This window comes from Pezoporus flaviventris, unplaced genomic scaffold, assembly GCF_033815535.1.
Source record: "Pezoporus flaviventris isolate CSIRO_AGI_PZ_B2104156 unplaced genomic scaffold, CSIRO_AGI_Pfla_v1 ptg000001l, whole genome shotgun sequence".
Classification (NCBI taxonomy): domain Eukaryota; kingdom Metazoa; phylum Chordata; class Aves; order Psittaciformes; family Psittacidae; genus Pezoporus; species Pezoporus flaviventris.
In genome coordinates this window covers 55,021,810-55,037,542 of record NW_026892549.1, presented here as the reverse complement: position 1 = coordinate 55,037,542, position 15,733 = coordinate 55,021,810, and the positions used below count along the sequence as shown (strand labels likewise).

General features: G+C 36.8%; 1 protein-coding gene across 1 annotated transcript in view; it reads left to right on the top strand.

Annotated features, from left to right (window-relative positions):
• The window catches only part of SPAG16 (sperm associated antigen 16), a 432,785-nt gene that overhangs the window by 237,857 nt on the left and 179,195 nt on the right, over positions 1–15,733 (top strand). The window contains exon 12 of the mRNA XM_061458176.1: positions 6,333–6,518. Within this exon, the coding sequence (XP_061314160.1) occupies positions 6,333–6,518 (186 nt within the window). The remainder of the gene's footprint in view (positions 1–6,332; positions 6,519–15,733) is intronic.

Here is a 15,733-nt window from a genome sequence, read left to right as displayed (position 1 = left end):
TGGTTTTAATATGAAATGGAAAATAAGGTGTTTAAATACAGCCCTCATAACCAAAGGTGAGAACCCATTAGGAGGTACATACTTTCCTAAGTGCAGTGTCTGGATGACTGTTTTTAACCCTGTTTCCAAGGAAAATGAAGGTTATGAGGATGTACTCCCCTTACCCCCCTTCACTTCTGAGCATGTTCCTTACACCATCTTCTATGCTCTCTAATCACTTCTAACCTGCAGGCTAATTCTGCCAGGACTTGGAAGACAGAAGTGTAAAGGTTTGATCAATTCCTGATACATTTAATTAGTAAACAGCTTAGATGATGGCACTAGGAGGCAAAAGATATTTCCATAGGCATTCAGGCTTCATTAAATTCTGATCTTCATGGAGTAACTCAGTTTTGCTCGACTTTTCCTTTCTTTATCTTTCCTCTTTGCCCTAGCATAAAATGTCAGAAAAAATAAAGTTATCTTTTAACAGTATTTGCAGTTCTTCCCTTGGGCTTTGCTGTGCTTAGGGTCTACCTTCCCTAGTACTGCAAATAGTAGAGTAGCTGTTAGAATTTTGCTTTAGAATAATTGTGTGAATAGAGGTAAATAAAAGAGACATCATTTTTCCAATTAAGCAATTGGGATATTGATTTTAAAGTGTTTTTCAATTGCCATGGTAAAAGACTGTTCATTCTCTAATGATCTTCACTGCATGTTTAAAATTTGCTGTTGAGTTGCTGATGCTTATGTTGTGCAGTTAAGTTCCAGTCAGATGCTACCTGTTGCTAGAGCTCTTTTAGGACACAAAACTTAAACACTAGTTGTGCTTGTTTTAGTGTGCTGTTTTGAGACCTGTTATTTGACAGCACTGTGAGTAAGGCTTTGCTCATCGCCTTTTGAGCTAGACTGAATTGTCTCAGGAGAGGAGCTGTATTTTAGTTTGCCTGCAGAACACCGGGCATGTCCATAGCACTATATAAATAATACATACAAATGGTAGTAGCACAGATGTTGCTATGTTCACTTAATGTCATGTAGAATACAGTAACAAAATTGTTTGATTCACAGTACTGGCCCTGACAACTGCTAAAAATAATATTCCTATGATTAACTCTTAAGATGAGATATGTTGGACAGAGCTGTCTGCTTTACTGTTATTTACCGAGTAAGCTGATCTCTGTCTCCACCAGTACTCAGAATAAAGCTGACCAAGAGTGCTCAGTGCTTATGAGGAGGTATTGCTTTGGTCAGTGGTACGAGAGGCTGACTGTGGGATGTCCTGGGCAGCTAGACCTAATGATACAAATGGCTTTATTATTTATTCTGGTTGATGCAAAATGACAGCCCTTGTAAATGTTGAAGGATGGGATCTGTGTCCTGCTTGGCAGCTGATGCGGTGAAGCAGAATAGCTTGCTAGCTCTGTTTTCCACAGCCCCTTCAGAGGTAACTTGAATAATCCCACAGGAATAGCTTGAGGTTCTGATCTAAGTTCATTGTCCAGAAATATTTGAAAAAGGTAAAACATTTGAAGCTGCTTTGACTGTTGATACTATGTTAGAATATATTTACAGGGCAATGTATCAGTGTAGCTACTGCCTTTGTTTGACTGGGATTCCTGAAAAGTGATCAGTCACCTGAAAGGTTTTAGGAAATTCTGTGCCAAAGGCTCATGTTGTTGCTGAAGATGACCCTGTAACTCAGTAAGTATTAATGGGATGGCATCTTGGAGTGAGAACACTGAAGCTGCAAGAAGAAAAAATGTATAATGAAATGTGTGTGTTTAGAATATGAGTGAGGAAACATTTGTAAAGGTTTGAGAAGTTAATGCTCTATCTACTTTTCTGGAACATGGAATTAACATTTCCAAAGTTGTTTTTTTTTCCACTCTGATTGTTCCTGGAAGGGCAAGTTTATAGTTTCAGTTAGGAATACCCCAAATCAGTTGTAATCTTAATATTACAAGTATGTAATATTAAGAAAAAAGATCTATCCATAGAGACAATGCAGGGGTTACAGGTGGCACAGGCTCTCCACTGCCTATAATTTTTGAAGGCTTTTTCTACACAGATACTTTGTTCTAAACTATACAGGCCTCATAGTGCTTTGATTGCTAGAAGATTTAAACAGCAAAACACCAAAAGAGACTAAGCAAGACCATACAGCCCCAACCAATGGGGTCCATAGAGCCCTAAGCACAAATGTACTGCTACTTTCTGTAAATAAACCTTGCTGGCACCAAATGTAGCAAAGTTATTTGCATATATGTGAGTGTGTTTCAAGTGACAGGAAGAGATAGGATTTGTGTTGCTCTTCTCTCCTAATATGTTGCCTGGTTCTTTGATTTGTTTGGTAAAAAAAGAATTACAGTGGTTTATTATCCTCTGAATTAAACACACACTGCACAGGATTTCTTAGAGCTTTCTCTGTAACTGATCAATCTCAATTTTAAATGGAGATTATATATATTGCTGCTGATAATTAAGGCTGAGCATTTAATATCATATTTCCATATGTTTTTAATACAAAAATCAGTCGTATAGTAGAAGGCTGTGTGGGTATCATAGACTGTTAAACTGACAACCTAAGTTAAGAAAAATACCTACTTTCCCTGCTATTTTTTTCCCCTCAGATAATCTTGTATCGTACCTATAGAGCAATAACATAGTAAGAAAAGTGTCGCAGTGATGGGTAACAAAATATCACCTCCAAATTTGGAGTGTTTCTTTTATCTCCCAGGACCAAAACAATGTATTGTTTGGCAATGAGTAAAAGCATGTAATTATTAATCAGCTATGAATTAACTAGGATTTTTTCCAAGATGCCTGACTTAGCTTGACACAGCACTTTTTTTCTTTATGCGTGTGTCTGGTTTGAATACTAGTGTGCAGTGAAAGTTTCGTGACCACAAAGTGCAGACCAAGTGCTAAATCAGCTCTGACAGCCATCATTCCTACAATCAGCAGTTTGTGCTTCCCAGAACTGCCGACGTTCATGCAGAATTACAGACCCTCAGTTGATGCCGCGCCCCTCTCTTTAATGAAGTGGCGCTTCTTTTACGCTCAGGGAATATTAGGATGTGTTGCATGGCAATGGGCACTGGGTCACTCTGTTCCTGAGTATTTTTGCACTTACTTCTGCGGTCATTTTGTCCCTCAAATCTTTCTCCTGCACAAGCCTTGCTTTTGTTTTTTGAGCTCCGCTTTTTTCTTCTTTGATCTGTGAGGAGCACTAAACCTCATTTGTAGCTCTTTCCCCTGCCACAGATTGCCAAATTGAATCCATTTGAACTACCTTCCTGCTCATATCTGTTTTCTGAAAGATTTTCATTGCTGCCTAGACGTTGTATTCTTAAAATTCAGCCCAAGGAACCGGTTCTTCATGTAGCATTTTTTGGATTATATATTAAAAAATGCATAAGCAATAAATCTCTTTCTGCTATTCACAACAGTGGCAGTGCATACTGCCCTCTGAATCAATTATAGATTTCATCACTCCCACCTAGTACCTGCTTCTGAATTTGTTTTAAGCTCTTATTTTATAAATGTATAAGGGGCATGATAATTTGTCATTTCAATTTTATCTGTCTCCAGAAGTGAGATCTAGCTTAAGTTATTGAAAGTACAAGTGTTTCATTAATAAAAGCACATTTTTTTCCCAGCAGCTTGACAAAATTAGGGTCTCCTCCAAACCCATAGCTGGGCTCCAAGCCTTTGTGCTTTGGTATATGTCAGAAAAACTTAAGAAATAGTCCTGAGCAGTGTTAAAATTTTTGAGAGATGAATCTCTCAAAGCTTTGTCTTTGGCATGGGGGTGTAACTGTCTTAATGAGGATTCTAATGATATTTTCACAAAAAATAGCAATCTAAACCCTAAGTGTTAAAAATAGTCCAAAGTTTAGGTAGGTGATATTTCATAACGGCAAGTTCCCCCTTAAAATCTGTCAGATAAATGATGCACATATTTCAAGCTGTCTTAGTAGGTGCTTTTTACAGAACAATTTACAGGCGCCTATTGGAAAAGGAAGAAAGGGATAATATAAAAGAAAAAGGTTGACACTACTCCCAGACCCTTTTTTTTTATTTTTTTTTTTTTGTTTGTTTTACACTGGAATAGTGAACTGGGTATCTCTGAGTTTATTCTTAGGATGATATTTTATAGTAAATGCTTAGGATCAAGCCTTGAGCTGTTTGCAGTTCCCACAGTTTTAGATCCAGAACTTTGGAAAAAGAATTTATATCACCTGTGATAGCACATTTTTCATTATTCAAATGAAAGCAGAGTTTAATGGATCCTAAAGGCAAGATCTTCTTTCTGATGTTGGTGAGATAACAGCAGAAATTGGTCTGAAACACTAAGGTTAAAAAAATTTGGCATGTATTTTTGTTTATTTGTCTGAGTTGTCCCTGGTATAATTTGAGAAAGCTGCATTAACTTTTTTTTCAGTATTTTAAAGGAGTTTGGGATGAAGGGGCTAAAGGTCAGTAGATTTAAGCTTTATACTGGGAAGGCTGGTAGAAATTATATTCAGAAGCAAAATTACAGGATACATTAATACGTTTGTTGAAGTGAAGCATTGGGAGATCTCAGCGTGGCTTTGGAAATGAAGCCTCAGAAATCTGTTAGAGTTCTACGAAGGGCTTGCTGAGCATTTGATCAAGGGAGAGTCATAAATTCAGTATACTCAGATCTTCAGAAAATTCTTCTTACAGTCATTTGACATAAACTCTCAAAGAAGCCAAACTGTCCTGAATCAAAAGAAAATTTATATTGTGAGTTAAAAAAATGGAGAAAGGATGGGAATAAAATGACACTTTCGGAGTGGAGAAATTATTATTTGAGTCCCATAGGGAGCTCTGCTGGAACCTAAGTTATTAGATGATATTGGAAGTTGGGGAAGAGAATGAGGTGGATAGATTTACTGATTAGTCATGGCTGTAAAAGTGAAGGTTGCATGTGAAGAATTACAGGAAGAGAATCTCAGTTGCAACACCTGACTCAATGGTAAAGTGGCAGGTGTAAGTCAATGCAAGTGGATGCAAAGTAATGCATGTAAGGAAAGATGGTCCTAATCATAGATAGATCAGAATGGGTCTAAACTAGTTGTTACTTCTCAGGAAAGAAATTTTGGCGCTACTATGGCAGTTTTCTAAAAATATCTATGTAGTAGTGCCAGAAATCCTAAAAGAATACAGAATAAACCAGAAAACACTTCTGTGCCATTGTACATCTTCAGTTATAGCTCAAGAGGTGCTGAGAAAGATGGTAAATATGACCAGAGAGGTGGAATGATGTCTCTATGAGGTATGAGTCAGTAGAGGAGGAATCTTCTCCTTTGTGGTTAAAATATGATAGGGTCCTAAAACCACTGGTTTAGAGACAGTAAATGTGTAGTCAGGGTTTTCTTTTAATCACAGTATTAGCATTAGAAGCATCAAATGAAACAAAGTAAGATATTGAAGACCCCAGAATAGTTTTTCACACAGAGCATAATTAAATTTTGGAATTCACAGACACAGGAGATTGTGGGTGCCAAAGATTTGCATATGGTGAAAAATCCATTAGTCATGGAAAAAACTTCCATGGCTGCATGTTAATAAAAGTGCTTCTGTCTCAAAGAATCCTGAGCCACACGACAGGTATGGGACATTAACAGGAGAACCATTCTACATCTTGTTGTTTTCTTAGTTGTTGTGCAGCATGCTACTGAACCAGATGGACTTCTAGTCTGAAGCCATATGTTCATGCTTAATTGAAATAGAACAATACTAGTTTGTACCTGAATATTTGGCCAAAAGGTCTGAGTTAACTCTGTATATTTAATTTCTATAACATAGCAATGACTCAAAAGATAGTGAATGTGTTAAAGTGTTTATACTGAGTTGGAAGAGATAAAATTGTGATGCTTAAATCATAATCTATATGTTGAAAATGGTATGGATTTGGGAAATAAGAAAATATTCTTCTCTGAAGCTATTTTATTCTATTTTGAAAGCAGTTCTCTGGGCTTACATTATTTTCTTGATAAACTCATAGACTATAAAAAGTAAAAATGTAATTTTTGGAACCCATATTTACTTCCCATGGAAGATAGCTACTTCATATCTCCTTTTCTTTTGGTAGTGTATTTAATACAAGACCACTTCATCTATCATGTGTCAGAAAACCGTGTGAAGTAAAACTCTGAATGTTTTCAAACATAATTTTTTGTTCATATGTATTTTAATGTAAAACCAACAGCTGCTCCTTAACCTGACTTTCTAAACATGGTTGAATTATTTTCTGTGTACTCTGAAAAAACCTTACCTTGTTCTTTCTAAAAAGTACTCTTTATTTTTATTCCTGGTAACAGTGGCACCCAGCTGATCACTTCAAGTGGGGATACCACAGTGCGGCTATGGGACCTCTCAAAACGTGCCTGTGTTCTGACTTTAGTAGAACATACCCAAGCTGTATGGGACTGCTCGTGGCATTCGTGTGGTGATTTTGTGGCTTCTGCCTCCATGGACAACACAAGCAAAATATGGGATATTAACAGGTATGGAGATTCCTTTTTAGCCACTTGGTAGTTTTACTTAATAAGCTTTATGTTTTAGCCCAGTCAGAGAGATACCTAGCACCAATTTGTAGATTTCACTTTAAGAACAGAGATAAATTAGGAGTGTTACAGAAGCTTTGATGTGATATACTAGACAAAAGCTTTACTAAATAGGGAGCTGGGAAGGACTTAATTTAAGATACAACCAAAAAAACATACTTGCTTTTATTTGGTGTCTGTGATTCTGTGCTGTTTGTTTGCTTTTTAAGGTCAGACCCTTGTGGAACTTCAGTATGTAATTTCAACAAGTAACTGAACAAACGTTTAAGTAAGTTTTCTATACAGTATTTCTAGCTCATGAGTATACAGTACACTTCAAGGTTGGACAAGTGGAAATTTATTCATTATGTATGTTTTGGCAAGGTGACTCCTGATTAATAAATCAGCATATACCTCTTCATTTACTTTATTATCCAGGCAAATGCATTTTTATGAAGGTGCTTCTATAATATTATAATAATGGTATATTCTTGCTTACCAATTAATTATTAGTTCCTCAGCTCTCTTCAGTTATATTTGAGGTGACATATTTTGATTAATGTGCACCTTAAAGGAGTCCAAACTGTTCCTTCTAAACTCCTGAATGACGTAGGCGTAGTGTGACTGACACCACTGCACTGTTCTAGGTCTGATTTTTAACAACTGAATGTCATAAATCCACAGACAAGTCTTCAGTCTCACAGGTGTTTTCACCCTTTCTTTATTATCTAGTCATAGAATCAGAATGGTTAGGGTTGGAAAGATCTTTAAGATCATCTAGTTCCTAATGGATTTTTCTATTTCCACTCAGTCTTTCTCTTCCTTTACATTTGGATGAGGTGAAATACTCCTTCAAGCTTGTTGGCCACTGCAGGGAAAGAAGCTTCTCTGAAAAAGCAAGGGAGACTCTCTTCTTCTGTTACTTTTTGCCTAGATGTTGTGGTTTAAACCCAGCCACACAGCTTGTTCACTCACTCCCCCCCTTCTTGCCCTCCCCCTGCTCCCAGAGGGATGGGGAGGAGAATCAAAAGAATGCAACTCCCACGGGTTGAAATAAGAACAGTTTAGTAACTAAGGTATAACACAAATCACTACTGCTACCACCAATAATAATAATGATAAAGGAAATAAAAAGGGAAGAGAATACAACACCTCACCACCTGCTGAGCAATAACTGACCTCCCACAGCCCGACCAAGCACCGACCGATACCTAATCCAACCCTGCAGTCCTAGCCCTTCTGGGTAACTCTCAATTACATCCTGGGCATGACGTGCTGTGGTATGGAATACCTCTTTGGCTAGTTTGGGTCAGGTATCCTGTCTCTGCTTCCTCCTGGCTTCCCCTCCTCCCTGGCAGAGCATGAGGCTCAAAAAGTCCTTGGCCAGACCAAACATTTGAGCAGTAACTAAAAACATCGATGCTATCAGCACCGCTCCCAGGCTGAAAGTCAAAACCATAGCACTGCACCAGCTACCAAGAGGGAGAAAAAATGGCTGCTACTGCTGAACCCAGGACACTAGACCACTCCCCATTGGTTGCCATTGCAGTGAGGCCTGTAACCGAGACCTAGAGACCAGTTTTAGGAATGTGCTTTTCTGAACCTTGAGTGCTGAGGAGTTTTCTTGTACCAGTGAAGTACTTCTCTGATAAGCATGTACGAGTTAAGATTTTTTCCAAACTGTTGTAATCCAGCCAGATTTTCTTGAGAGCTAATTAAAACTGTCAGTATTAGATTTTCAGTCTTGTTTTTCAAATCCTGACTTAAGGAAGCATTAAATAATCATAAAAATGTTGCTTACACAATGGGTAAGCAATGTATCCTTTCATGAATTATTCCAGATTATTTTGTCAAAGCTGAGAGCAGCTTTTTAAAGCAAAAGCTTGAAAGAAATACTCAGTTTTTATGAAATCATAGAGAAAGCAGTTAAAGTTTGGCAAAGTTCAAGACAACTGAGAAGTGAGTTTTGTAACAGAAATTGTCAGCCAGTTCTGATAACAGATGATGCATCCACTGTTACTGTCAGTAATAAGAATTAATGGTCAGTGTTTTGCTTAGAAATGAAAGCATCAGACATCTACTGTATTGCCTCTTTACTTAACCTGTTGTAGGATTTTAATACTTTGATTATCCTTTATGGCATATTCATGACCTTTAAGAAATAATGCTAAGAATAGTTTTAATTTTATGTCAGAATGGTTTTGCATTTGCATAGACAAAGGTTTTGTTTAGACACATTAAAATATCTTCTCTACTGAGGAATCTTTTGTAGTCAGAGGAATCAAAGCAAATCTTCATCACCAACCCATGCCTCCCACTCACACTCATTACCAGCTTTCATTTCTACCTTCAGTGTATCTCATGTGCATTTTGCATTTGAAAATAAGAGAGTAAGGAGCAGAGCCATGATGTGAAAAGCTGGTTATCAGCATGTAATTATTGAAACCTTTAGACGTGAAAAAATCTCAGTGGCTAAAGGGAGCAGGAGGTAGCACAAAAATGTGGCACAGTAAGTTTAAAATAGGAGTATTCAGAGTATGAAATAAAAAAGCCTCACTTGGAGTTCTCACTGGTGGAATTTCAGTCTGTTCACAATAAAAGCCCGTGTGGTCGTGTTAGTTACATTACCTGAGTTCAAAATACCATTGAGTTCTGTTCAGCTAGTCTAGATAAGTTTGTAAGATGTGCTGTAGAAGGTATGTGGTGTGTGCACTTAGTATAAAGTGTTTTCAAATGAAAAATTAGATGCTCTCGAAGACCTTCTGTAAAAAGGAATTTGATGATGATAGGACATAGCTGTTTCAAGCTTAAGACTTCCCACCTGAAGATCTGATTCTGCAGAAAAGGCAGCTGTGATTGATCCTTATGCTCACATTGGCTAATTCAAGTGAAAAATCAACCTGTGCAGAATACGTGATGACATGTGGAAATAAGGGAAAGCTATTGACAGATTTATGAGGCTGGTAGTTTCCAGTCTGGATTGTTAATTTGTTGATGCTTATATACAGCAATGCTATACCTGTAAAGAGCCTGCAGTGTATTTTGGCTTGGCAGTAATACTTGCCAAACTAATTGTCTGAGTGTCACCTGTATATTTGTTACGTACCTGCATTCACTGATACGAGTGAAGCCAGCTGTGCAGGCTACCACATAAATGTGTAACTTCCTTCAAACTCCTTTGCAGTGTGGTTTGTGTAACAAAATGGGCAGATGGGGAAGGCTTTCCACAAGGGTTTGCAATCCTTAGGAAGTTTGTTTTCTTCCCATCCTCACAGAGTATGTGTTTATCTAGTTCTCATCTTAGAGTTATCCTCCTCGGGAATCTTCCAGTTGATACAATCTCTAAACAGTGACAGAGCAGATGACATACTTGTGGTAGGGTGATAATCAGTGATCACAGTTTTTGTCTTTAATGTAGTGATTTATTCTTTCCACTAATAAGGAATTAACTTTTTATAAATGAGAGCTGTCTTTCTTCCTTAATATTCCATATTTGGATGGATGCCTGCTTTTAAATTGAAAGATTCTGGAAAGTAGCGTATTGGGGGGAAGGTAAAGAAAGAAAGCAAGATGTAAAACAAAACTATCACTGCCACCTTTCTTAAAAAGGTATGTTGTAAATAAATGCTGCAAATATAAATACATTTCTGTGACAAATGGCAGTTGGCTTTTATTTCCAGATTTTGAAAAGTATACATATTAGTATATGTTAGAAATATACTTTTTTTTCTGTCTATAAACATAGCTTTTGAAATACCTGAGACAGAGTTCTCTGTGGTTGAAAACTTGGGGAGGCTCTTTGCTCTCTTTTAGCACCAAAAACCAGGTTGCAGCTTTCACAATCATCAAATCCATATTGAAGTCCAAAGAACAGAAGGTGCAACATCTCTTAAATAGGAAAAGATTGACAACAGTTTTAATAAATTATATAATTCTTTGCCAATGATAAGAAAATTCAGCTGCTAATTGTTTGAATTTTGTTTTATTAGAAAGTGAAACCACTGCCGACTCCCTTTCTATTTGCAATGAATATTAGTCACAAGCATTTTTCTTTTGGTACGTCGGAAGTTTCTGTCATATATCTAGCCACAAATGGCATTCCTACCAGGATAATAATGTGAGGTAGCTTGAAGTTAACAATGTTATTCTTCCATTTAAAGATATGATCTAATTTGTAAAACAAAACAGAAACCAAACAAACAGACAAATATCCAGACACCTTTCTTCCTCCCTGAAGACACAGACACATCCTGAGATGCAGCTATAATCCAAGTTACTGAAGGATTTGAGAGAGTCTGAGTTCTGGTGTTGAAACTTCTTGATGCTTTCTGCTGGGAGAATTGGCTGCTTTGAAAGGAAATGAAAAAGAGAATGGCGTAACTTGAGAAGGGAGAAAGATAACTAATGTACCTGCCATGTGTAGAAAAATAAAACCACAATACCAGCAAAGCACCGGCATATCTGCTGTCTTCAAAGTGATACTACTTTCTTCATGATTGTAGAAAGCAACTTGAACATGAAGTGAGGGAAGAAAGGAAGAAGCTGTAATTTGTGAACAGGTTTTTATTCAGCAGCATAGCTCAGATTGGAAATATATAGCCAGCCATATTAATAGATTGGCAAACAGTTCCAGGATTGTTTTCTCAGGCCATAAATTCAGGCCTGTCAAAGTCATTTTGGCAGGATTAATTTCAATTATCCGACTGTAAATATCATCAGAGATTTACAGCCTGATCTCTGATAGGCAAATCAAACTGAACATCATATATCTCATGTAAACACAAGCAGCTATTTAATTTTGCAAACATATGCTAGGACTGTATAATAAATGCAAACATTGTTATTTATGCTTTAAGCTTGAGAAATTATTTGCACCAAAGTCAGAACATTCAGGATAATTTTTTCTCCAGTTTATCCATTATATAGTTGTTGAGCCTGTTCTCCGTTTTCCTCTGGTTTCTTTCAGCAGTGTGAAATAAGGCAGGATTAGGCCACAGAGAAATGCAGTTCTGTATTGTCCTACAGCAGACCTCATAGCAAATAAATGTTTGCACATGGGTGCTGTTGCTGCTTTCTGTTTGCTGTTTTTCACTTCATTGCTTCTTTTCATTTAACACAGTAATTTATTTACCCGCCTAAAATTTCTCCCATAATCAAAATTTTAGTTTTAAATTCCAAAAAATGTAATTGTTTACATGAGTCCCCTGTCATTCCATTGGTGCATTTCTTCATGTGCAATTTAAAAAAGTAACTAACCCATCATTATCCCTGTACAGCCACTAATAGAGCATCTTGATACTAAGCTACTGATACATAATTTTACTTGTTTCCAAATGCACACAAAAATAGTTGTTGACACATTTTGCTTTTCTACAAGAGCAGTAATTCACATCTTTACCTTTTGTCACGTGTTTGTGACATAAATTAATCCCTAGTTTATTTAAATAATTTCTGCTTTCGTTCTTAAGCCTACTTCAGGATTCTTATCTTCTGCTATAACTTCTCTCCACTTAGTAACTGCTGATTATAGTTTTCTTTCTCCTCTTAAAAAGCACTTTAATTTGGGGAACTTTGGGTCTATTATACATTTTAAAGAAATTAAGCAGGAATGGGGCTTTGTTTAACTAGAAGCCCCTAATGAACTATAGGTTTCTTTGGAATGATACCATGCAATGATGATACTGCACATTTTTTATTATTGGCGCATCTTGACAGCATGCAGTGCATGACATGATTGATTGATTTTAAACTGCTATTATAGTTTTGGTTGGATTTGGGATTCTTTGCTTTGGTCTCAGTAAATTAGTTACTGGTTCTTGAATTACCAATCAGCTAGTCAAACCAGTTGCTTCGTACCATCAGCGTAATGTGAAACGCACAGTTTAGCCTAACTTGTCCTGACATCTGTTACATTCATACTGTTTCTTTTTCTTCCTTTTTCCTTACACAATGGACAGCTTTAAAATGATGAATTTACTATCAGGTCTGTAGTTATTTCTCACCTCACAAATGTATCCATATCAAGACTCTACAAAATCTCCTTTGAAGAAACTCATAAAGATTGTCTAATTTTGAAATGGAGTCATACTTTCACATTCTGAATGAGAATGAGGGTGTGTAACCAGTCCTTGTCAAATACCCCTTTTCAGATGACACTTATCTGACTCACTTTTTCAGTGGGACAGAAGCCACAAGCTCTTTTGGCGAGTTACCATGTTTAATTGATTCCAGTAAAAGTGAGCCTATTCTATATTCAGAGAAGACAAATGTCCTCCAGGAAATTAGAAGGCAGGTAGAAGAATTCAGAGGAAATGTGGAAGGACCATCTTTGGGTAGTTTGTAATGTCTGTCCTGACAGCACATCAGGAAATGCTTGCCATTTTGATGAAGGAGAATTCCCTTCTGAATTCTCTGAGGAGCACTGGAGAGACAACCTGCTATTAATCCCTCAAATCAAAATGAGACCTATGCCCAAGTCTCCAAATTTATAATTGTGCTTGAGTTCCATAACACATTTTCCAGGACCAAGAAAGTCTAAAACCTAGTTATCATAATTCCCAGAGAGCCAATTGTAAAAATCAATTTGAACATGTGAATTATGAGGGTAAAAAATGATATCCAAAGCAGAGCTGTTCAGTTAAGGGAAAAATACGGCTTAATCTTCATAATACTGGAAAAGATGAATCTTGAAGTAGAAAACTTAATCAAGAAGTGTAGCTTGAACTCCATATTGTAAACTTATTTAAGTCACATTATAGAGTTAGTACAAGACAACAGGCATTAATCATGAGAAATGTTTAATATGGTCATATATTTGCAGCTCAAAACAACCAGACAAGTCTTCGCCTAAATCCCATGGAATGCCTAAACTGGACAAATGGTACAATTGTTTACATTTGGTGGAACTAAGCAAAGAGGTGAAGTGCTTTACTCGAGGCCATACAGGAAGTTACTGCTGAAGTCATCATTACAAACCTAACTTTCCATTCCTTGGTAACATTAAAAAAATGTCAACATGAATTGTCCTCAAATTTTCCTATCGGCTGAGAAGAAAGAAAATTGGAATTGGATTTTCAGTAGTAATATAGATTCATGAGAAACATGTTGTTTATCTGGTTATTATTTCTCTGTCACTTACAAGATCCAGCAATAAAGCAATGTTGGACTTGTCTGCAGTTGCATAGCAATGTTCAAAGCACACATTGAAAGCATATGCTGGTAGCAATATTGCAAAGACTGTCAGTCTTCACACTTTGTAACGTAAACTAATCACCACTTGGGACACAGTAGAGACATGTCTCTATGGAATTACACTGCTAAGCATGACAGGAATTGTGTAGCTTCTGCTGAAATGTTTATGTTGGTGGTTGTTGGCTACAGGTCTAGATAAATCAATGTTCTCTGTGTTTTTCACTCGAACTGTCTGTGGCAATTTAGCTTGTACATAGGAAGCATATGTGAATGTAGTTAAACTGAAAATACTTTTTTAAATATCAAAAATATTTTTACTTTTTTTTTTCTAAAGTGTTGAAAGGACAGAAATGAAAATGAAAAGCAGAAATGAAAGCTTTGCTTTCTGCTTTCTGCTACTAGTCTTGAAATGTGCAGCACTAGTTTTGATTAAGGGGGAGGGGGAATCAAAATACTGCTTTTTTTTAAACTAGTGTGTAGTGAATGGAGCTGCTTCCTAAAATGTCTGAGTTCTTAGCTCTGCAAATATTTCTAGTATATCTGAGCTCTGCAATCAGTTACCTACATGAGATTTTCATCTTCTTTTATGGTAAGATAGCAGAGAAAGTTGCACTTGATTTGCATAAAAAGATGTACCCTTTTCTAATCTCACCAGTTCCTTGCTTCCATTATGTCAGCATCCAATATGGCTTGGAAAAACTTATTAGATGCTGTTGATTGAGTAGTTTTATGTTCCAGTTGCCCTCTGTCAGCCCAGGGATGCACAAATTTGCTGAATTACATGTAGTTGGCTGAGAGATTCCTGTTGGACAGCAGAATGCTTTATTTGTTTGAAGTGCTAAGGTAATGTGATATTCTGTAAGTTGAAAACCTTTCCACTTGGTTTACCTTATTTGTCAAAATGCTTCCTAGGTTCTGTGACAGCTAGTTCAGGAGCAGGGTGAATTATGAAGCTGGTAATTAAGCTTCCTTCCATCAAATCCTAACCAAAACAGCTGGGAAGTCTGGAAAACTTAGTCCACTTCGATTGTGTATACTGTAGGTGGGCTCAGTTGCGGTTTTACTCTCTTTGACAATGTGCAAGTTGAATTCCTTCTCTTATTTGCAAGAGTGCAGGTATTATAACTATGCCTTCTGCAAAATGTTAAGATCTTGACAAGGTGTTTCCACTGTCCCACTTCAGTATTCAAATGCAGAGGGTCACCACTGCAGACATTCTGCACATTATAAGTCAGTATAGGTTTTCACTACATATCCAGGCTCATTATCCAGTTGTTTTCTTTCTCCTTCATGTTGCATTCACTCATTTCTGGCAGTCTGTTCTTCACCCAACCTGATTTCCTCAAAATACTGTTTTACAGTATCTCAACCAAAACAAAAATTAATTGTACCAACAGAGTAATTCATACAGCAGTGAAAGCTGTCAGATATTATTACAGAATTCAGTGCAGACAACAGTTCATTAAAATGATGGATTTCAATCATCACAACCATATCCTGTCAGTACCAGTTAGTGCAAATATTACACATATAGCCTGTGATACATGTTAAAGTGGAGTGCTGTTACCCAAAATCACAGTGTGCTGCAACACATGTAATTGTAAATTGTTTCCCTGTTTGTATCTCCAGGGAATTTACAAGAACAGGAATGTGTCTTACTATTCAAAAGCAGCAGTACTTTGATAGAAATATTCACCTGAATATTGAACTATTTTTAGCTGATAATGCCTTCTAGTTTGAAATTATATGAGTTGGTCATTTGATTTCAAAATGAAACTCTGCTGTGATGGATGTCTTTATGCATATAAATTCCTGTTGTTTAAATTCTTACCCTCTGGCTCCAAGATAGTCTTCAGAGGTGTGTGTGCGAGAGGTTTCTTTTAAATTTGTTTGTGATTTTTTTCTTTTCACATCCCTCCCCCCCCCCCCCTTAAAAAAAAAAAATTAAGGATTCAGACTTTGCACAAAATCTTGTCAGATTATTT